Source organism: Armigeres subalbatus, chromosome 3 (genome assembly GCF_024139115.2).
Source record: "Armigeres subalbatus isolate Guangzhou_Male chromosome 3, GZ_Asu_2, whole genome shotgun sequence".
NCBI classification, from domain to species: domain Eukaryota; kingdom Metazoa; phylum Arthropoda; class Insecta; order Diptera; family Culicidae; genus Armigeres; species Armigeres subalbatus.
In genome coordinates this window covers 348,762,706-348,785,787 of record NC_085141.1, presented here as the reverse complement: position 1 = coordinate 348,785,787, position 23,082 = coordinate 348,762,706, and the positions used below count along the sequence as shown (strand labels likewise).

The 23,082-nt window shown below is 42.4% G+C and overlaps 1 protein-coding gene across 3 annotated transcripts in view; it reads left to right on the top strand.

The window, feature by feature from the left end:
- The window catches only part of LOC134226007 (uncharacterized), a 95,779-nt gene extending 77,814 nt beyond the window's left edge, over positions 1-17,965 (top strand). For all 3 annotated transcript variants that reach the window (XM_062706514.1, XM_062706515.1, XM_062706516.1), the window contains exons 3-6: positions 9,119-9,321; positions 9,517-9,927; positions 9,986-11,507; positions 16,326-17,965. In XM_062706514.1, the coding sequence (XP_062562498.1) occupies positions 9,119-9,321; positions 9,517-9,927; positions 9,986-11,507; positions 16,326-17,195 (3,006 nt within the window). In that variant the 3' untranslated portion in view covers positions 17,196-17,965. The remainder of the gene's footprint in view (positions 1-9,118; positions 9,322-9,516; positions 9,928-9,985; positions 11,508-16,325) is intronic.
- Positions 17,966-23,082: the final 5,117 nt, after the last annotated feature.

Sequence of the window (23,082 nt, the reverse complement as noted above, 5' to 3'; positions counted from 1 at the left end):
GGTTTCAGTTGTTTGATGTAACTGTAAATGTATCAGCATGTAGAGTACGAGTAAGCACGCGCCTGTGATACTTTTTCAAAGTCATATTTGTTGTAGAAAAAAAATTAAGCATTCAATGATGAAATGATGACGATTTGATGATTGTTTGTGCTTCCCGTGTCACCTTAACATTCGGTAGAAAGGTAAATCCCACTGGTTGGGTTTTTATTTCCAATTGCGCCTAAGTGATCAATGTATTGAGTTGACGATGAATAAACACTTTGTTATAATTTAACTACCAACTGAACTAGACGTCTCAATCCCTCTGCAAGTTTAAAGAAAACCCATATAGTTGAACGTTACAGTGGCGAAGAGGGAGAATATATTTTTTCAACTTCCCGTACTTTTCACGACCGCCGGTTTCATTATACTTTTGGCGTGAATTTTATCGGCCACGAAGTATATAGCTGCCACGCACCCTATTGTGGTCAACTGTGACATACACGTGGTAAAATAATCACTTCCACTGAATCTGACGTTTTCGAGAAAGAAGTGAATAACGCCGAAAAGTGCATCAGTTGAGAAATTAGGAGCGCTTGAGTGCTGATGCGATTGTCGCGTCGCTGGCCGTGAGGAAGACCCTTATCCGTTCATCACAGTCGAGCCATTCTAGTCTACGCTCATCAGCCGTCCCGGTTCTGTGTATGAATCAGGAGAGAGGGTCTTCCGCCAACCATCATCAGGCAACTGCAGAGTGAATGCAAAGTATCAATGGTGAACATCAGGCCGCTCTGCATATCGTCTCAGCCAGCAGGCCACCAAGCCACGATTCACCGCCTCTGCCAGTTATACCTACCAGTGCTCGGCATTCCTCAAACCACATGATATCTGTTTACTACCAGAACGTGAGGGTTGCGCACAAAAATTAGTCAGCTTCGTTTGACGTTATCCAGCTATGACTATGACGTGCTCGTTTTCACGGAAACGTGGCTACGAGCAGATACCAAAAGTAGCGAAGTTTCTTCCGATTACACATTTTTCCGTTATGATCGCAACGATTTAACCAGTCATATTCACAAGGTGGTGGCGTTTTGGTCGCAATTAGAAATTCACTGGAAAGTGAATGTGTATCGTTAGCCAACTCTGTTGAACTGGAACAAATCGCAGTCCGCTTTTCGTTATTGCTGTGTATCTTCCGCCAAACTCTAGTATACAGTTATACGTTGCTCATGCGAATGCTGTACGTTCCATAGCAGACAATTCCTTTGAGTCTGATATAGTTCTATTGATTGGTGACTATAACCTTCCATCTTTGCGCTGGAATTTCGATGTTGATATCAACGGGTACGTCCCTTCCAAGGTTTCCACTAACACTAAGCTGAACTTCTCGGAAGCAATGTTTACCAACAGTTTGTGGCAAATTAACCATGTTGTACACATAAATGGAAGACTTTTCGATTTGATATTCACAACTCTCCCTGAGATCGTTGATATAATTGAGCCAACGTCTCCGCTACTGCCTATTGATATCCACCATAAACCAATCATCGTACTTTGTAACTCTCTATGACGTCCACACGTCTGGAGAGTGGACGTCCTCACGTCCCAAACTAGCTCACCTCGTAGGATAGGTCTAAGGGTCGGCAATCGACCTGCTTTAGGGAACACACGGACGAAACGAAGCGGACTATACTAGCCAGGACCAACCACTTGCATGCGTAGGATTACTTTCATTGAAAAAGAAGAATAGTGAGATACATTTAACTTTTGTTTCATTTTTTTTCATCTTATTTTAGGGTTAGTGGGTTAGGGTTAGTTTAGGTTGCGGCCGATCGGAGAAGTTGGGGCCCTTTCGGTGTCATGCGGAGATCGTACTCCCAACATACCTTACACAGTTCGGGGAGATGTCGCCTTGGCGGCATGAAGACTCTGTCGGGTGACTTCGGATTGGCCTGAATAGCTGACCGGTCTAGGGTATCGACTGCAGCTGGAGCTCGTTCTGTTTTGGCCGCGTGGACCGACCGGATGCGAGGAGGACTGGTGACGCTTGGCTTCGTTCGCTGGGGTTTCGGCGGCAGCTGGAGCTTGTTCGATTTTGGCCGCGTGGACCGACCGGATGCGAGGAGGACTGGTGACGCTTTGCTTCGTTCGCTGGGGTTTCGGCGGCAGCTGGAGCTTGTTCGATTTTGGCCGCGTGGACCGACCGGATGCGAGGAGGACTGGTGACGCTTTGCTTCGTTCGCTGGGGTTTCGGCGGCAGCTGGAGCTTGTTCGATTTTGGCCGCGTGGACCGACTGGATGCGAGGAGGACTGGTGACGCTTTGCTTCGTTCGATGTGGTTTTGACGGCAGCTGGAGCTTGTTCGGACCTGGCCGCGTGGACCGACCGGATGCGAAAAGGATTTGGATCTCAGGGGTGTATCCTGCGGAACTTCGTCGGAAGTACCGGCTGACGCGCCGGACGGGACTTTCCTAGTAATCGACGGGTGGTGGTCAATGCGTGCGTTGGTCGGGGGCTTCCGATTCCGACAACCGCCGACTGTTGCCGTGGCCGTTTCGCGGCTAGCCTCTTCGGAACAACCATCAACGAGAAACCTCCACCTGGCAAGCTAAAATTGCCTTAATGACGGTTACGGCGCCCTCAATTGCGGTGACTTGTAACGAACGACGGGACAATTCCCGAGGGAGTCTTCTTTGATGATCACTACTCCGGGTATTTCCCCGGCTGGCGACTTGTCCGGATTTATTCGTCTTGCACGACAAACGAGTGCGAATAAAGATTTTTTCCGCGATTCACGTGGTCGATAGCGTCGATGAGGTACGTCTATCTGCTACGATTGATCAAACACGACTCTCCCCGATCCAACAGATTTCTTCTCCTCTTCCTTTTTCTCCTCTTCTTCGCCACCGGATATCAGGTTGCCTCTGTGGTAGCTCGCCCGAGGGATGCGAGTCGTCGTTTTTTTAGTGTTAGTTGACGTTACACGTTTAGAGTAGAATAATCATAAAAAAGTTTGCTTATGCTATGATTCTACTCATTTTGTACTACATGCGAAGTCTCACAGTGCTTGGTTTATACTGTCGTTAGTGTAGTTAGTACAAGTGGATAGTTTGACTAGTACATTGTTGTCGGATTCGGTAACAATCATCCCCCGTCGGGAAGAAAAATTGGGCCGACTAGAAGGCTCAATTTTTTTTCCTTTCTAGGATAATTTGATTTGTTCGTAGGTTCGTCAGAAAAGGAGTCTCAATAACGGCAACCCCAGAATCTATTCAATGAAGACCAGGGTTCGGATCCAATATTATTTAACCTCTCGTACCAATTTGCTTTCACCCCCTTCGAGATTTGAACTTCACTGATATTGCCAAATCTACCTTTGTGGCTAGGTACGCGAATCAGAATCTTTACTATTTTTCGCTTTTTAAGTTTCTTTTTCTCCTTTTTGTTTAGTGCGGAAGGCTCTATTAAACTACCTTCCTTAAGTTACTTAAATCTGTCTCACCTACTCATTCTTTCAACTCTATCACCTGCGTTCATTGGGCCCTTATTCATCCATTCATTATCCTTTCATTCTTATACCATAATTAGATTCCTATTACGTTTGGCCTAATCATATCCTATACCTTTCAGAAGACATGTCCCTTCTCAAGATCTGTTCACCGAGCCTAATTCTGTCTCGTGTGGGCTTAGTGCATTCTAGTGCCTAAGAATTATATTACTATTATTCAAATGTGTATTTCCGTTAGATGCATAACGAAAGCATTCCATCAAAACCAAATTCAATTCTAAGAATTTATAGAATTGGTTTGTAGTGTGCAGCAACAAGTTTGCGTTAATTCTCTGTGAACGCACGGAACAGGCGAATCACAGTTGATTTTTTTTCGCCTCAAACATCGCAGTTAACTTCAGGTCATACTCTTAGGTATCACCCTGACGTTTACCAAAAAAAAACGAAAACCTAAAGGTAAACAAAACAACGATAGCGCAGCTTTCTGAAAGTGAAAGCAAATCTACGAATCACGATTATCTATTTTATTGAATAGGAGGAACTTTTATATTAATGCTGGGTAAGTTCATTGAGACTCCGGCAAGTGAACGTGCTACCTACCCTGGTTTTAATTGAGAAGCCGGCCAGACTCCTAGTCGCTTCCCGGCAAGGTCCTCGAGCTCATATGACGAAGTCCCTTGTTTTCGTATGATTTTCGCTGGTAAGAATTGTGGCCCATACTTGGCGTTGTAGTGCTCTATGGCACTTGACAATTTCATGTTGCGGCGATATACAAGCTGGCCTACCTGTAAGGCTTTGCCAAACGTGCGATGACGGAGCTCATACCTTTTCCGGCACTCTTGATGAGCCTTTTCCAGGTTAGTCTTAACCAGATCGCAAATTTTTCCATATAATTCTTTTTGTCTAATGGATCGCTCTTCATAAGATAGAGATTCGTCAGAATCCCCTAGGCGATGATCAGATCCCTTGGACAGCATTTCATATCCGTGGGTTGTAAAAAGGAGTGAGTTCAGTACTTGAGTGGACAGAGGTGTTAAGCACTGTCTCCAACTCGGACAGCTGTGTATCCCACAGCCTCTGATCCTCACGAACGTAGGAGCGGATGGCGGCATTAACAGTACGGTGTACACGCTCCACCGGGTTGGCCTGGGAGTGGTATTTGGCGTTAAGCCAATGTCTCACGTCAAATTTTTGAAGCAACTTCCGAAACTCATTTGATAGAAAGCAAGTCGCATTATCGGTAATGATCACCTCGGGCACCGAGTTTCTGAAAAACCACTGATCACGTAGGGTGTTACAGAGAGAAACACTATCTATTTTCCGGAATGGTATTAACATTACCCATTTACTAAACAGATCCATGATGGATAAAATGTATTGGTTCTGTTTCCTACTTCGGGGCAACGGGCCAATAAAATCGATTGCTATTATTTGCCAAGGGTGCGTGGTGATACGTTGGTCCCCTAATGGGGGAGCTAGGGCTATATTGGATGCTTTAGTTTCCTTACAGACGGTGCACCCCTGAATGTGCTCCCGTGTCTGAATGGCCATACCAGGCCAAAAAAACTTCTGGCGTATTCGAAAGAGTGTTTTATCCACCCCTAAGTGCATGGAACCATCATGATTCTCCTGAATTATCCCCAGCCGTTCATTTGGATGGGGAATTTCCTTCCAGTCGAAGCGATTATCCTGCGCAGCATTAGGTGTGGATAGATATTTGAAAAGCTGATCATTTCGTATTTGAAAGTCAACATGATCCGTTGGCCTTTCGGTCACTTTATCTAACAGGTCCTCGTACCATTTTATGGCCGTGTCATTCTCGATAGAAGAGTCCGACTCGGGGTTTACTAAGGTAAGACATTTGTCCTGGTTTTTTTTGGGTGCGGTGGCAGTGATGGCCGCGATACTTCGTGATATTGCATCCGGGACCGTGTTTTCCTTACCTTTTCTGTGCAGAATGGTCATATCATGATGCTGCAGTTCCAGGCACCACCTGCTGCATCTGGACGCCGTCTTCCATTTTGCCGTCATAATATGGGTTAACGCAGAAGAGTCGGTGATAAGTGTGAAGTGCGACCCTTCTACGTAACCCCTGAAAGCGTCGATGGACAGGAGTGCAGCAAGGGCTTCCTTCTCACACGCATGATAGTTCCTTTGAGGAGTTGTCATTTTGTGAGAGAAGTAAGCTATTACTCTCTCCTGTCCTTCTTGCAACTGGGTGAGAACCCCCGCAACCGCTACGTCACTAGCGTCGGTTTGAATGCTAAATTCTGCGCTAAAGTCCGGCGAGGATAAAATAGGAGCCGAAATCAATTTTTCCTTTATTCTTTCAAAGGACTCAAAGGATTCGGTAACAACTTCCTTACGAGAATGTCATGTTAGCATTATCTGACGACGTAGACTGTTTTATCTATGACTATTCGGCATGTAACTTCGATCTGATTAATTCTACTTTTGACGACATCGATTGGACACCGGACGGAATGCTATCGGCCCTCTACGAACTTCTCTTTAAAGTTATCAACACACACGTTCCTCGGAAGAAGCGTCCTCAAAGTCTGATTTTAATCAACTTTGGTGGACTCCTGAGCTAGGTACGTAACCTTGGCAACAATCTCCGCAAGCTGCGTAGCCGATACCTCGTAACAAAGAACGTCTCTGACAGGGACAGACTTCGTGATTTCGAGCTGGAATATAAAGCAATTCTTTCTGCTGCCCACGAAAAACTGCCTACTTCGAAAGTGTTTTCCGTAGAACATCTCCTGTCTGTCGCCAGAATTGTTTTAGTCACCTTCCTACAACATAAACTTGCCATGCTTTCAGTTTTCTTCTGATGAGATTCGAGCAGCTCTGAATGATCTTCACTCATCTAAAGGTTCAGGAACATATCATCTTCCTCCTGCATTTTTTAAGAATTGCGCCGCCAATTTAGCGACCCCAATTGCTGCAGTATTCGACCGCTCGCTCCAAGACAGAGTGTTTCCATTTGCTTGGAAAACCGTGTCCATAATACCGATCCATAAATCAACCATATCTCGAGAGCTTGAAGCCAAGCGACAACTTGATTCCATATATGTCGATTTTACAAAAGCCTTCAACGCTGTACCCCATGACATTATTATCGATAAACTGAATCATATATGATTCCCAGCGTGAATCACAGAATGGCTGCACTCTTACCTATCTAGACGCAAGACTTTTGTAACGGTGAACTGCAGGTGCTCCAATATCTATGTCATCTGGAGTACCTCAAAGCAGCGTCATTGGTCCTCTAATATTTGTCATCTACGTTAACGACCTCGGTTTAGTGATTTCATCAAGCAAGATTTCATATGCTGACGACTTGAAGTCTTTCCGCGTAATTGCATCTCGTGCTGATTGTGCTGTTATTCAGGACGACATTAATCGTTTGCTTGTTTTGGCGACAACGTCATGCGCGTAAACAGTAAAAAATGCAAGGTCATAACTTTCACACTTTCACAACGCTATCCTGCAGCATTTTTCCATTGGACCGGACGGCTTGGAATGCGTCAGCTCTATCTATTTGCGACCTAGGAGTTATACCATCGATGCAAAGTTGAGATTTAACGAACACATCAGCATCATAACATCTAAGGCATACACTGTGCTGGGTTTTATCCGTCGTCATGCTGTCGGCTTCAGCGATGTTTACTGTATAAAAATACTGTTCTGCTCATTGGTCCGGAGCATTTTAGAATACGCTTCATCAGTCTGATCTCCATGTTACCTGGTCCATACGCTGGCACTCGAAAAAATTCAGAAAGTTTTCATTAGGTTTGCTTTAAGACAGCTACCTTGGAACGACCCATTCAACCTCCCGATCCCGAGCTATCCAAGTTGTTGCAAGCTGATCGACTTGGAAACGCTTTCCGCCAGGCGCCTAAAAATGCAGAGATTGTATATCTTCGACCTCCTAACAGGGAATCTGGATTGTCCCGAGCTATTAGAGCTCGTACGTTGTAATGTTCCCTTACGCAGATTGCGAAACTCGCATTTATGTGAGATCCCTTTTCACAGAACAAACTATGGCTACAATAATTGTTTTGATTTGTGTTTGCGTTCTTTTAACGATGTTTGTAACAAGTTCGATTTTATTCTGTCCAAAAATATATTTAGTGCTAGGATTAGATAATTAGAATTATTTGGCTATTAAGGAATCAATCTGTGCGACATGATCAAAGATGGTCTACTAATGGAAAAAAAAAACATTTTAATTCACCGAGTAGTGATACTGCCTTTCTCGCATTTAGTCAAGACACCAACCTTATATGATTTTCCAACCTTATACCATTTTCTTTATAACTTTTAAACGCGAAGGTCGATCGTTCAATAGTGATCAACAAGACTTTGTCCCCTGTCGAATAAAACTTGTTGCGAGAAAATCGGCTAAAGATTACTATACGAAAAGTTGTCTAAGGTTTTTCGTAGCTTTTGTGCACACACATACACACACACATACATACACACGGACAGACAGACATGTGCTCAGTTCGACGAGCTGAGTCGATTGGTATATAACACTATGGGTCTCTGAGGCTTCTATAAAAAGTTCGTTTTCGGAGTGAAATGATAGCCTTTCGGTGCAACTTCGTTGTACGAGAAAGGCAAAAAATAAATAAATAAAAACCGAACACACAAAAAAGTTTTGCTTTAGTTTGAAACGAAAAAGCCCTAAGAAAAGCCCTAGAAACAAACCTTTTGTGAAATTCAATGACTCACCTAAGCCTTCTTTCTCCCTAACATCGGGCCTTTTTAAGTGATTTAGCTTAGCTTCAGATTCGGAGGATAAAAAGTCCCCTTGCATGATGAATAATGCTAAAGGTAGGGTGAATCAGCCGTGCTATATCGTTGACCATGGGGGTCGATTGTGGGTCTGCAGAAAGCGTATAATATCGGAAGAATTTTTCAATATTTTTTTTATAAACACGCGTTGAAGACAGTTGCAAAAGGCTGTACGTTATAGATTGTAACAGGCAGAGCATGTTGGGTAAAATGAAGGTTTCAGTGCAAATAAATGGAATTGTAAAAGAACTTTATTTGATCGTCCTAAAGGGAAGCAAAGACTTTTTACCGCTGATGGGTCGCAGCTGATTAGACGTTTTCTATAGCAACTGGAGAGACACCTTTTCCCGTCCTGAGCAGCCGGCTAAATTTGTAAATGCATTGATGGATAATAACGCAAGAGAAAACACTATTAGGCACGTAAAAAATCTCGTTGGGCGGCAGGACCATTTCTGCGCATAAGCGGCAGATCAATTTTTAAGAGGTCCATCACATCCCCAGCAGATTACTTGACTAACAGAGGCTAAGGGGAGGGGTAGTTGAACCTTTGGACATAGCCTCTGCCGGATACCTCCTAATCCAGGCTGCCCTAGCAGCCTACCAGCTACACAAATAATTAAAAACGAAAAACTCGACAGTAAATTACTGTAGAAGTGCTTCATAAACATTAAGTTGCGATGCGAGGCGGTAATGCCTCAGTGGGGGACATAAGACATAAGAAAACTCATTTGAATATCCTCATTAACCAGACCATACTTTAACATAGCAAAGCCGTCTAGCTACCCTAACTTACTAAAGTATATTTTTGTTTGCATCACTTCGTTTTAGGTTCTACAACGTTATTGGGGCATGACAGCGGAGGACACGGAATTGCTTACATCGAAGCTTATCAGCAAAGGCTTGCTGGACAAGCGGATCTCCAATCAGCAGGACTTCTACATCCTGCACTATGTATGTTATAGCTTCCTATGCAAGGAAAAGCCAGGTGAAACTTATGCTAACCTTCATCGTCGATTGGTCGAAAGCTATAGGTAATTTGCACCAAGTACTAAAATCCATTCACTCGTTTTGCTCAGTGGGGCATTCTAAATAGCCAAAGAAAAGCCCGCCCAACAAATGATCGCACTACACTAAGATCACTGTACTAAAAAAAACCTTCCTAACCATGATTTCTCCTAGATGTTCTTGAAAGTTTTACACTGAAATCTATCCATACTCATCCTTAGAATATCTGACGCACTCCGCCACCGGACCGAACTGGACTTGCTAAAGTTTTTCCCAAATGATCACTACTTCCACTACTACATCGCGATTCACCTGGAGAAATCGGGTTTGCACCAGCTTTTTCCGGACCTTTTCACAGACTTTGGTTTCCTGGAGCAGAAGGTACGCTACACGGGTCTACCGAATACGGTTGGCGACCTGCGGGTGTTTCAGGAGTACATCTTCACCCGTATGGGAAATCCTGAGTTCTACGCCGAAATGCTGACAGAATTTCTCATGGGGGCGGAGGTTCTGCTGTCCAAATCGGCGGACACATGCCTCTTGCAACTTGCTTTGAACTGTACCGGAATGATTGCGGATGAAGCGAAGGTGCAAGCTAGTCAATTCAATAACCGAGTTTGGTTTTGCGACATGTGAGTAATTAAAGATTTAACTTCAGATTCATAGCATTTACAGCGATATTTTTTACAGCGATCACACTCATCAGCACCAGTTGGTTCAGGTGCGCAGCACTCCGCACAAAGTACGATTTCAAGACACAGGATCCGCGCTGGTTAGCTTGGATAACAATCAAATCTCCTTGGTTGATCTCTCGCCATGGTATTCTGCTCCGGCCACCATATTCGACGGAAACCAAGGTCGAGTGAACGATATGCAGATGATCAACAATGTACTCATATCGTTGGACGATAAGGGAACGATCAATGTATGGTCTACGAAGAATATACCACAGGACCGAAATGTTCGACAGCATGGAAGTGATGGAAACTTTCGCAAAAGAGCTCAAAGCCTACGTTCTTTGAATTATAACACAGATCCTTTTGCGAGTTTCTGTAACGTGCAGAAGAGAGGCTTTTCCAATATGGCTAGTAATGCTTCATCCGACTTGTTTGCCATCACCAGAGATGGATTTTTATATTTCTACGAAGGAGTAAGCTCTTTTACACAGACAAACTTATGCAACACTAGAATCATAAACACATATATGATCAAACCATTGATAGATGGAGTATCCAAAATACCAAAACTGCTCTTCCTCACTGACGACAATATGGCGCACATCTTCAATTTAACCTCAACCAGCGTCGAGTACAGCTTCGAGGAACCCCAAGTTGTTAACATCCACTACATACACCCTAGACTTATATCCGTGGGTCCAAATCAAATCCGTTCGCGCACTTTTTGTCGGGATCAACGTAGTCAGTTGAAAACTGACCGCTTGGAAGTGATCTACGAAACGCCATTCCATCATCAGAACACGTGTAGCGCCATATCGGACGATAATGAGTACATCATCTTGGGTACCACGCAAGGGATCTCCATCTTCAGTATCCGAGACCACGTGGAAGTCCTCAGAACCAACATCAGTCACAACATTCTGGATGTGGACATTTATTCGTTGGATGACGACCGTTACCGATACATTTTAATCTCCTCTTCCGAGGACAGTGAAAACGTTATCAATATGTACTCGCTCATGGTAACTGCCAACAATCAGCTGGTTAGCAATCAGTACCAACTAGGGGGCAACACAAACTTCCTGGTAGATCTGGATCGTGACCCAGTTACTATAAAAACGATCGATCGCAGGCGCATCATCCAGAAGTTGCAATTTTCTACCCTCCATGAACGGGACGATTTCGATAAGTTGACGCCCGCCTGCGAGAACGCGCCACTGCCAAGCGAAATCCAACAGTTGATTCAGTGTCGATCCGGGTACTACATTGGGCTTAGAAATGGCGATGTTCTTCGGTTACCGCAGTGGTGCAATCCCAAAGGTGGACCTGCTCCAGAAATCGTACTCTGTTTAGATGAGCCTATTAGCCTGCTGAAGTATTACGATGATATCCAGCTGTTGGTGGCCGCTACTGAGAGGAGCTGTGTGATAGTCATCGATAGCAAAATAGAACACAAGATCGGCAATGAAATTTGCGAATGCTACTTGTATTCGGATCGGTATTTGGTGCTAATATATGAGAATTGCAGCGTTGAGGTAAGTTATGATACGTTTCAACATAAGTAACAACATATTTTACTAACAATTTCCAATAGTCATTGCTTTTGTTGAAGTCTATGCTAATCTATGGAGTTGGTAAGATTTAGTTATGTAATGTATTCAGTGTTACACGTAACAGCTAGAACATATCTCGTATCCGTATTCTCCATTCCTACGAGCGTTTTGTAGATAATAAGTTTGATACGATAGCAAACTCTATTCGATCCGAGCAAAGTACGGAGTACAAAGTACGTACGATTTCCTGCCACATGAGGCGACATACCATACCATCGAACCTAGCCTTGTAATCTTCAATCGTTCCTACAAAGCTCCCTCCCATTCGCAAAACAGAAGCGGATCCGCGCGGCATGCTTCAAACCGTAAATGCTCCGTACGAGTCTTGCCTTCATATGCTCGACGAAAAAAAAATAAGGTTTATGATTGCAAACGATAGTGCATCGGTCAAGAATACTTGAACCGTTGTTATAAAAATTCTGGTAAAATTCTAAATCAGTAAAAATAATATTTTTGTGTTTAAGGTGATTATAGAATGAAGCCCATGGTGAATTTCAAATTCACCACACGTTTATCTACATACATTTCCAAAAGCCCAAATCTGGCGTAATAGTTTTCGTACAGTGCCGAAACTCAAATTATGATTGTTCAGCATAACTAAGCAAACGATCTACCATTATTTCAGCCCCATACACGTTATGGTTCTATCATCTCGTGTTCTTGAAAAAAATATTGGAAAAGCACGTGGTTTACAAAATGGCCGATTTCTGGCTTCATTCTATAATCACCTTAAGACATTTTAAGGCAAATTTTGGCTGTGCAACATTTCAGAACGAATGAACCATCAGCCCAAAACGTCAGCCCCATATATTAACTGTCAAAGGTGAGTCAAGTGCCCTGTGGTGTTTTGCTAGTGCGTTTGAATCCGTACGTCAAACAAGACCGAAAATGTCGAGGAAGCATTTTTCATCTATTTTTCAATTTCAAATTAAACAATGTTCTTTTCGATTTTTGAGCCGAAAGAAAAACTGACACGTTCAGGATGATTACCTTCATCGTTCCCTGAAAGAAAATCGAATATCGATTCTTCATTTTAGGACCCAATTTTGTTATATATAAGCAATAGGGACATGTTTACAACATGTGTGCTACCTGGGAGCCTTACCCCATATATCACGAAAGAATTGAAAACCTGGCTAAGTCTTTTTAGATTTGCCTTTGATTTAAGACCAAACAATACGTCTCCATAATCGAGTACATAGAGGTGACCTGCCTAGTCTGATCCTGATATGTTGAGGAGTACTGAGCGGCACTAGAGAATGCAAGTCGTGTGTCCCGGTTGTTGTTTACATTGGAAGCAAGATCGTGTCTACGTTTGTTTACTTCCACCACTGGTGACTTTCATCCCACCGCGACGACGACGACGTCGATGGTCCACCCGTCCACTCAATTGCCGTGAAGCGTTACGGAGCCGAAATCAAGTTTAACAATTAATTTCTTAAATCTTATACATAATATTAGTTTTGGGGAACCGAAAGACTCGCGGTTTGGTCGAGGTTAGGGAATACAATAATATAGTAGGAAAGGAAGGGAATTTAGGGTGCTTAAGTAATTACGATGCTGATGTTCACATAGTTGACATTCTTGGCGATGTTTCACATCTGTAACGGGACAAACATTTTTTTTGGGAGACAACAATGAGAGGAAGACATACGAAAGGGGTTAACGACAGATATTAAAATGGACAACAAGAGGAAGAACGTTTATTAGTTGTTTTCAGTAAAATATTCAAAAATCATTTTAAAAAATCGATCAGCTGATCGAAACTGTCTCATAAAATGGCTTATATATAAAGCAAATTTTCAATAGCTTCAAAACCATCGAAGTAGGCCTAATGCAAACCACAACTGACAGCCACCACGGTATACAGACAACAAGGTAGGCTTGTAAGAAAAATGGCACTTAAAAAGTGACGCATATTTTATCGCCACATGTTAGAGTACAGAAATAAGCATACTAAGACCGTAGGGCATCGTCTCGGTTTAGCTTGTACTAAGATAAACTGAATGTTTATATACGTGTATAGCCCAGTCTTCAAAAGTTCCTTTGCAATTCGTTGCATTGATGCAAAATCCAAGGAGCAGGAGAATAAATGCTCCCTATTTGTCAAGTGATCATTGCTTTGATGCACTTGCATCATTTTAGAAAATACTACATCATTGATTTGAATCCTTTCATTGGATTCTAGGCAAAGGCAAACACGTGGTACGTATTATTAGTAACCGGTTTGCTTTCCACTTCGTTGTTACGTTGCGAAGACGTTTGTTGTTAGCAACTGGATATTGTGTCATATTTTGGAAATTATATTTGAAACAAAGCGAGATGTTCGAAGACCAAAACGTCAATGAATTGTGTTGACAAAATAATTGCCCTATTTGTTTTACATTATATGACTCTTCCAAATGTGCTGCTGGTGCTTCCAATGTTATTTTTCCGAATATGAACATATTTAGTACATCGGGAGCTAACTAGCATTTCAAACCAGTCAAACATAATTTCATGCCATAACAGGTTTTTCCATACATTTTGTTAATTCCCAACCACAATTCTTACATGATGAAAGTTTTAAAATAAATAGCAATAGGTTTCATGCAACAGATAGAATCGCCAGTTTCATTACGATGAACTCTATAGATTTGGTGCTCGTAAGGTTGTTGGCTACATTTTTCGATGCTGCTGTTAGCTAGAAGTTTTTTTTCACGAAAATTAACAGTTAGTACCCTCATTCGACACCATGTGTGTCCTAACACTCGAATCATATCCATATAAAGTCTAAAATACGAGAAAGTTCGACGAGAGAATCAAACTCTTACTTAAGAGATTGACACAATTGAATATGACACCACTAGCCATATAACCACAGAGCCACCTTTGAGTTCAATGCTTTTAAAGGGCAATTTGATGCTTCGATTCACAATTCGGTAGATCATCGCCTGAAATGATTTGCATCAATGATGCGATATTTTCAATCAAGTGTGCAAAGGAGTAATTAAAAGCAAAGATGTAAGTTTATCCCAATTTACATCATTTTTCCAAAGCATGCTTTTGAGAATCATTCTCAAAAGAGGATGCTCTTTGAAGACTGGTATAGCCTGCCTTGTTTTTTGTATGCCGTGGACAGCCACATTATTGTTGGCGTAGCACCAACTTAGAATTCCGGAAGTCGGGACTCCGAACCGAAGTTTCTTCCGAAGTTTTATCTCTCAAACTAATTGATGCGTTGTTTAGCGCATCTTTAGGCGAATCCAGCACACTACTTCCGAAGTTGGAAAAGTTGCCTGTATCTAGAGAAAAATCCAACTTCGGTATAAAAAGCGATCTAACTTTGTTCCGGATAGACAATATTAGCTATCAAAGGAATCGGGAAATGTACCGTCAGTCACATGTAGCGAAACATTAATGACATAAGGTGTTCAAGAGGCTCCCGCTTGCCTACAAACTCCACATTTGGCGATCCTGCCAATAATAATTCCTGGTTTTATTTTTTGGTATTTTAGCCAAGTTCATACCAACTTCTGTTATCGAGGTCGTCGCTCCTGCTCGGGATAACTATCCACCAGCTTGGCCTTCAGCAAATGGTCGATTGCTTTCGGATCCCGGTGGCCGAATCTGCCAAGAGTGCTGACAATCCATTTTGGTTGCTTGATTTGAATCAAGCTCTGCTTCAAAGATGCTGCAGTTCTGATGGCATCTCGACAAGAAATGCGGTAACCAGCCGCGGCGAAAACCACTGTAGACGGCTTTTGAACGAAAGGCGGGACATAGAGTAGGTTCATCATTAGGCTGGGGCGTAAAATACGTTGCTGATGTTCATTTCACGACGATGTCCAAGCTCGACGATGCAACAACCTGCACCGCGCTACTCTGCTTGTTTTACATCCGTCACGTTGACAATTACTAGGCGCCACTTTCTAGAATCTCCCAGAAGACTTTTGTTTCACTACAGTGTGTCGTGTTCCACCGGAATCGACGACCGTTACTCCTCCTGCAACCAGCGCAAACGAAACTGTTTCCTTCCTTCTAGTGGCCAGCTTCTTTTTAACTAGTATCTCTGATGTGAGTTCGTCGTACGACCGGCTTTCAAAGGCGTTTGTGTCCTCATTAGAATGGGGGAGGCATCTCAAAATCATCGCAACAGTTAGATTCTAGAGTTTCTGCCCCACATTTGCCAAACCAAAGAATAATTCCCATAAATGTCTGCAATGTAAAATAGTGGAATCTATCCCTCCAAAGTGTTATTTCGACCTCTCTAATGTGTTTTTCTTATTTTCATAATGCACGAAAAAGGCACCACCAACGCTAGTTTGAAATCCATCCGCTGCCACATCTTAATTAGAGGCAAATTTATCCATACTTTGACCATTTTAATCAATGTTTGCCCAAGCTGGATTTTCCTGGAACGAAGGCGTGTAACAAGAACACCCAGGTTTTTTAGGCTGATGGAATTCATTAATCTCTCGGATGATCTGAACTTGCACAGCTTTTTAAATACCGCCTGAATTCTCTTTGATTTTTTGTGAATCTTTCCTTAGGGTGACTTAGTGACAATGACTTATGTTTCATTGACATTAAACGTCATAATCGACTAAAACCAAACCGTGAAAAATCCTGGGCGTATAAAATAAATCTTGAAAGTAGCAAACGGTTCATCAGGAATACTCATCAACCTCTAAGCTTCCTTGAAATTGTTATACAAAAAATTCTTATACTTTTCTCTTGTTCCATCCATGTCTCCCTCAGATATTCAACGCGCAAACCAAGAACATCGAGAACCAACTCTCTCTAAGACTTACTTATGGTGCATCGACATTCAATGAGCAATGTCTAATCATTTGTACAAGCAATGGTGCTATCAACCAACTGGAATTCAGCTCAGATGAGAACGATTGCCTACATATATACGTTAAACATAGCTATGGTCCGTCAGAAAACGGCCCGCTAAAGTGGATTTCCAGCTGTGCCATGTCTACTAACGGAGAAATGCTTGCCGTCGGATATAAACGAGGTGCCATAGAGGTGTACAACATAGAGGAACGCAAACTGATCGCCACACTTGAATCGCACAAACGAGAAGTGGCTTCACTGTACTTCAGTCCCTGGCAGGACCCCAACAGCCCCCACATACTGGTCAGCATTGGAGAAGAGATCGTGTTCTGGAGTTTGGACTATGTGATTAACAATCCCCGGTTAGATTCCAATGACGTCAAAAGACGCTCCAACCGCTACAAATCACGGTCTTCCATCGTTTCCCCAGCCATGGAAATCCATCATCGATCGTCATTCGGCAGTCGCTCATCGGGATTATCGTCGCCACTGGCTGGCAGTCCCGCTCGAAACGGATCGTTCACCTTCGACATAGACGAGGCCGAACTCCAGTGGTCCACTAAGGTTGGTCCGTCCAACAAGCCCCAATTGCTCTCATGCATTAAACTGATCGGCTCGGCCAAGAAACTAGCAATCAGCAGAGATTTCAAAAAGTTCTTCACCATAGATGACGAAGGATATCTCTACTACCTGAGATTGTACCAAACAGATCGTAACGCACTGGCCAGCCGTTTCGAGTCCCCACCGATTCGGGTCCACTCTGCTAACGGTTCTTTCCTCATCTGACTAATATCCCGCGGAGTTACTCGAACGGTGCTGACATCAATCTACTACATGTTAATGTACATTTTCTATACTGCGATACTGAATTGATTAGCATTTTTGTATTGGTGCCAAAATGCACATGTTGACGTTTTGAATGACGCAACATTACGTGTTACTCCCGATTTATATACAACTTAAGAATATTGTGCTAATTGACACAAGATCAAACTGATCAAACTAGACTGTAAGCGATAAAGACATAAGCGTAATGAGAGTGATAGATTTTTTTTGAAAAAAATTTGAGAGGCAAAGACACAAATTTACAAATTTAAGAAAATTGTTCTTATATGTTAAAGAAAAAAGTTTTGCCTATACAGACTTAGAAAAGTTTATATCGCAATCGTGAGAAAAAAGACCTGATACGATAAATTGAAAAATACGGTTTTAAACGAAATTTTAGCAATCTTTAGACGCATTTCGATAGTGAAGATAAATTTTTAGATTGGTTTTATATTGTATCACACTCTGGCATTTACTTATTTGCATAAATGGATTATTTCGAAGTTTATTGCTCAAATGCTGCATTTGTTAGATATATTTGATATATGCTAAATAAATACATTTTTTTTTTTCATTATGTTTAGCTTTATAAAAATGATTTCATTTCCGTTTCCATTTATTATTCCAATCATATGACATCGTGCTCACAAACTCCTTTTTCTTCCATCCATCTTTTTAAGTAGATTATTTCCCATTTCAATAGGAAAGCGCAATGAAATAAGTGAATTTTATTTATAGCATTTTTTTATATCTAGCTCAATCCGAAAGCACCTAAATTTAACGCTTCTCACTGAAAGATGATTAAAATCAGTATGGATAATCCCTTGCTCAACTTCTATACTGCCTATTTGTATATTTGTCTGCCTATACGCATATTTGTCCCATGTTTGCTGAGATTTCTTATATACATAGGACAGTTATGCGTATAACGGCAGTATAGCTCTTTCATCTTTTAGGTTCAACGAAGAAAAAGCTAAATCATATGTAAATTTGTCAAAAGTCTTTTTACAAACCAACCACACTTTCGAACAAATACGTTTCGTTCGAATTGTTTTCCAACTTGGTTTTGCTTCCGTTAACGTAAATACGTAAATATTGTGGGAGAATACCGACGGAACGCCCAACAGGAATGCAGCGGACAGCCCAATCAGCGAGACGGTAGAACGGAATCACCTTGGGACTTTGCGCGGAGTAAATGAAAAGCAACGTATTCGAAACTGAACTTTATTTCGCGACGGTTCACATTTGAATGAATTGAAACGTGTTACTTTTTTCTCTTGGCGATGTCGATTAGTTGGAAGCCCTTTAGTACAGAGGCGGCGAACGGAAAAAAGTCACCCCCATCTACACTTCTGTATGGCATTGGACAGGCCTATAAACATGAACAAGCCTAATAAACATCTGTTCCTCAGTCAGATGACAGATCACAGCAGCTATCGTGGGAGACACACTTTCGCAGGCAGTCAAGCCTATAGTGAGTCGCAAGTGTAAGCAATGCAAAGGGTCTGTTCACAAATTACGTAACGCTTTTGGGGGGAGGGGGGAGGTCCAACTTGCGTTATACTTTGTTACACTAAAAGGAGGGGGGGGGGGTGGGTTCAAGTAAATGTTACGCATAACGCGAATAAAAGCTAATCTTGAAGGTTTTTTTTTAATCACTGATTGAAGTAATTGCTATGTCTTAATCACGACGATGAATACGTACTAACCTTTCCTCTTCACTACTATACTACGCATAATTGTCGCATGCTAGTCTTTGTAGTTTTTTACTTGTGAAGGCTATTTTGATGTTTTTTGGGAATCTTAAAAGACAGCGAGTTTTGTTCGAATAATTGTTGCTAAATTTTCATTCTTTTTTTCATTCATTTTCATTCTAAGCAATTGCACTTTAGCTCAACCACATAAACAGTTAAATTTAAAAATGATTTGTCTATCGTTATCGTTTTAGTCATTACCGAAATCAAGCACATAGCGGGACCATTATGCGTAAAAGAACAAAGCGAATATCGTATTTCTCGAAAGAACAGTCCCGCTAAACTAAAATTTGAATGGCCATGGTCGCTAATTCTATTTTAGTTTTTACTAGCTGCATTTGATATCCTTGGTTTTAATCATGCTCCGTTCCTGTTCTAACAGTTTTCAATAAATACCAAAACCCACATGCTTCAGAGAAAGAAAAAAAATTGATTTAAAATTTTCTCAGTTACGCGTTATAAGGGGGAGGGAGGGGTGCGAAAAATGTTACTTTTTGTTACGAGGGGGAGGGAGGGGGTCAAAAACTCGGATTTTTGCGTTACGTAATTTGTGAACAGACCCAAACATGCTGGGTGATTGTTATGAGCGATGCAGAATTGCACATTTGGCGATCCTGCCAGGAGTGTGTACCAACATTGCTCGTGAAATCACCCATCATGTTATGTAGAAGTGTGTGACTATTTCAAACGCATTTCTTGGGGAGCCGAAAAACAGGTGAAGCGGCGAAATTTTTTTTCACGCAGGTAAGAAGAGTAATTAATGGAAGAGGTGCTGCTTTCGTGATGTTGTTCTTGTGCTTGGCATGTGAAGTAATTTAAAAATCTGACGATTATGTTTGGAAATTCATTTCGGTATTTTAAACGGGTGAAACGCCAGAGGGAGATGGCAAAACAGTGAAGCCCTACCCCGACATGTGTGACAACTGGATTTGGCTCTAAATGTAAACAACAGTATTAATTCCGAAGCCTTGTTTTCATGAAATAAACGAAATAAAAACAAAAACATTGTACGCCATATTGAATGTATGATGGTAGACGAATTGGCCAGCTCTTCAATCTCCTGTGTCAAATATAGTAGTTTCTGTGAGACTTGCTTCTGATTTGTTAAACGGAGCAGTTTATTGGATCCGATCATGCCGATTTGATTTAGTGTGTTGATGGTTTACACCAAGTGTATGACGTGCGCATTCCAGACGGGCGATAGCATTCCACACGGGCGATAGCAAAAAGATCCGATGAAATTGGTGCTTTATTTCATTGTTTCAAGATGAGATGAATTCACATACAGTACGATGCAACATTTCTCTTATGTGTTATAGTTTCAATGTTGTCATCTTCAAACCAAATGTTTCCGAATTTTCTTACTGATTCTTTTCTTCTTATTGGCATTACATCCCCACACTGGGATAGAGCCGCCTCGCAGCTTAGTGTGCATTAAGCACTTCCACAGTTATTAACTGCGAGGTTTCTAAGCCAGGTTACCATTTTTGCATTCGTATATCATGAGGCTAACACGATGATACTTTTATGCCCAAGGAAGTCGAGACAATTTCCAATCCGAAAATTGCCTAGACCGGCACCGGGAATCGAACCCAGCCACCCTTAGTATGGTCTTCCTTTGTAGCCACGCGTCTTACCGCACGGCTAAGGAGGGCCCTTTCTTTTTGATTACAAAAGCTTTATTTATCAAGAATACGCGATAGCACTGGTCCTTGTATCGAAGTATAGTGAAATGGAATAATGCTGTGATAGAAAATTCGCGTGAATTGAGTTGATTGCAGTTGATTAGCAATATTTGGATTAGGTGAATATTGATAGCTAATGTTGTTAAGACTGGAGTTTTGTTTGAATGTTTTTGATCTATCATTAAGAAAATATGTGGATGCGATGTAAAAAAATTAACAAAAAGAGTTTGATTGGTGTTATTGTGGATCGGAATGATCACAATTCTGCGTGGTGGGACGCCCGCATTCAGTAGATTCTTCCTCTGCGTTGGTGGGACGCCCGCAAGAAGAATGGTGTTATTGTGGATCGGAATGATCACAATTCTGCGTGGTGGGACGCCCGCATTCAGTAGATTCTTCTTCTGCGTTGGTGGGACGCCCGCAAGAAGAATGGTGTTATTGTGGATCGGAATGATCACAATTCTGCGTGGTGGGACGCCCGCATTCAGTAGATTCTTCCTCTGCGTTGGTGGGACGCCCGCAAGAAGAATGGTGTTATTGTGGATCGGAATGATCACAACTCTGCGTGGTGGGACGCCCGCATTCAGTAGATTCTTCCTCTGCGTTGGTGGGACGCCCGCAAGAAGAATGGTATTATTGTGGATCGAATGATCACAATTCTGCGTGGTGGGACGCCCGCATTCAGTAGATTCTTCCTCTGCGTTGGTGGGACGCCCGCAAGAAGAATGGTGTTATTGTGGATCGAATGATCACAATTCTGCGTGGTGGGACGCCCGCATTCAGTAGATTCTTCCTCTGCGTTGGTGGGACGCCCGCAAGAAGAATGGTGTTATTGTGGATCGAATGATCACAATTCTGCGTGGTGGGACGCCCGCATTCAGTAGATTCTTCCTCTGCGTTGGTGGGACGCCCGCAAGAAGAATGGTGTTATTGTGGATCGAATGATCACAATTCTGCGTGGTGGGACGCCCGCATTTATGAGTTTCTTCCATTGGGTTGGTGGGACGCCCGCAAGTGAATCCGGAAGGTCAAAAGTGCTCGAAAAGTTTGATTTCATTGAGAATATATATCCCCCACGATTAAAAGCTGTTTATCGAACCAGTCCAGTTACGGTTTCTGGTTTCATGTTGCACAGTTCAATAAACGTGTGCTCAAAGTACAGGTAGGAGTAGTAGTAGAGATGATTTGTATTAGTAGGGTAATTGGAAATTACAAGTCGAGACGTCATTATTCGGGAAAGTTTAGAGAGTTATTTTTTATATTTAGGGTTGGCACCCATAATTGTGTATCCAAAATGTTTTTCGATCACGAAATGGGACGTTTGCAGTACAATAATGTGCTAAAAGTGATTGTTTGTGTTTAATGTGCAAGATGGCCTTGTACCATAGTGGAAGAGTAATTCCATTGTACATTATATGTCGGAATTGTTGTTTTTTTCCTTTGAGTATAAGACGCCAGCATTTTTTTAGAGGAAAGGGGAGATGTGTGGCATTGGACAGGCCTATAAACATGAACAAGCCTAATAAACATCTGTTCCTCAGTCAGATGACAGATCACAGCAGCTATCGTGGGAGACACACTTTCGCAGGCAGTCAAGCCTAGTGAGTCGCGAGTGTAAGCAATGCAAACATGCTGGGTGATTGTTATGAGCGATGCAGAATTGCACAACTTCCAACACTCCTCCTTGACATTTTACTCTATCATTGGTTAGCCTGTTCAATTTTGTTGAACAGGCCCATCATTTCTGCAAACCTCCTCTGCTTCACAGCACATAACGGTTTCGTCAGAATGTCTGCGGTCATTTCCTCTGAAGAACAGTATTGCAAAGCCACTACACCTGTCTCTACCAGATCCTTGGTGAAGTAAAGGCGCGTATCAATATGCTTCGACCTTCTAGATAGCCGTTCCTCTTTGACAAAATCGATACAGCTTTTGTTGTCCTCCAGTATCACTGTTGGACCGTTTTGCGTTTCTCCTAATTCCTCTAACAGACGCCTCAGCCAGACCACCTCCTTACATGCCTCAGATAACGCAAAATACTCTGCCTTCATACTGGATAATGATACGCTTGTCTGCTTTCGACTTACCCAGCAAACAGTCGCACCTCCCAGTTGAAAAATATATCCGGTGTTCGATTTCCGGTCGAGCGTATCTCCGCTCCAGTCAGCGTCACTGAATCCGATCAACGTATCCGGTCCGCTTCTTTCTGTTGCCAAACACAGCTTGTAGTTATTCGTTTTGACCAAATACCGGACAACGCGCTTAAGCTCTGTCCAGTCAACCTCACTTGGCGACTTAAAATAGAAACACTTACGGCGATATCCGGTCGCGTATTCACTGTCACATAAAGTAGCGCTCCTACGAGACTGTGATAGAGTCGGTTGTCGTCCAGTTTCTTGCTTCCTTCGC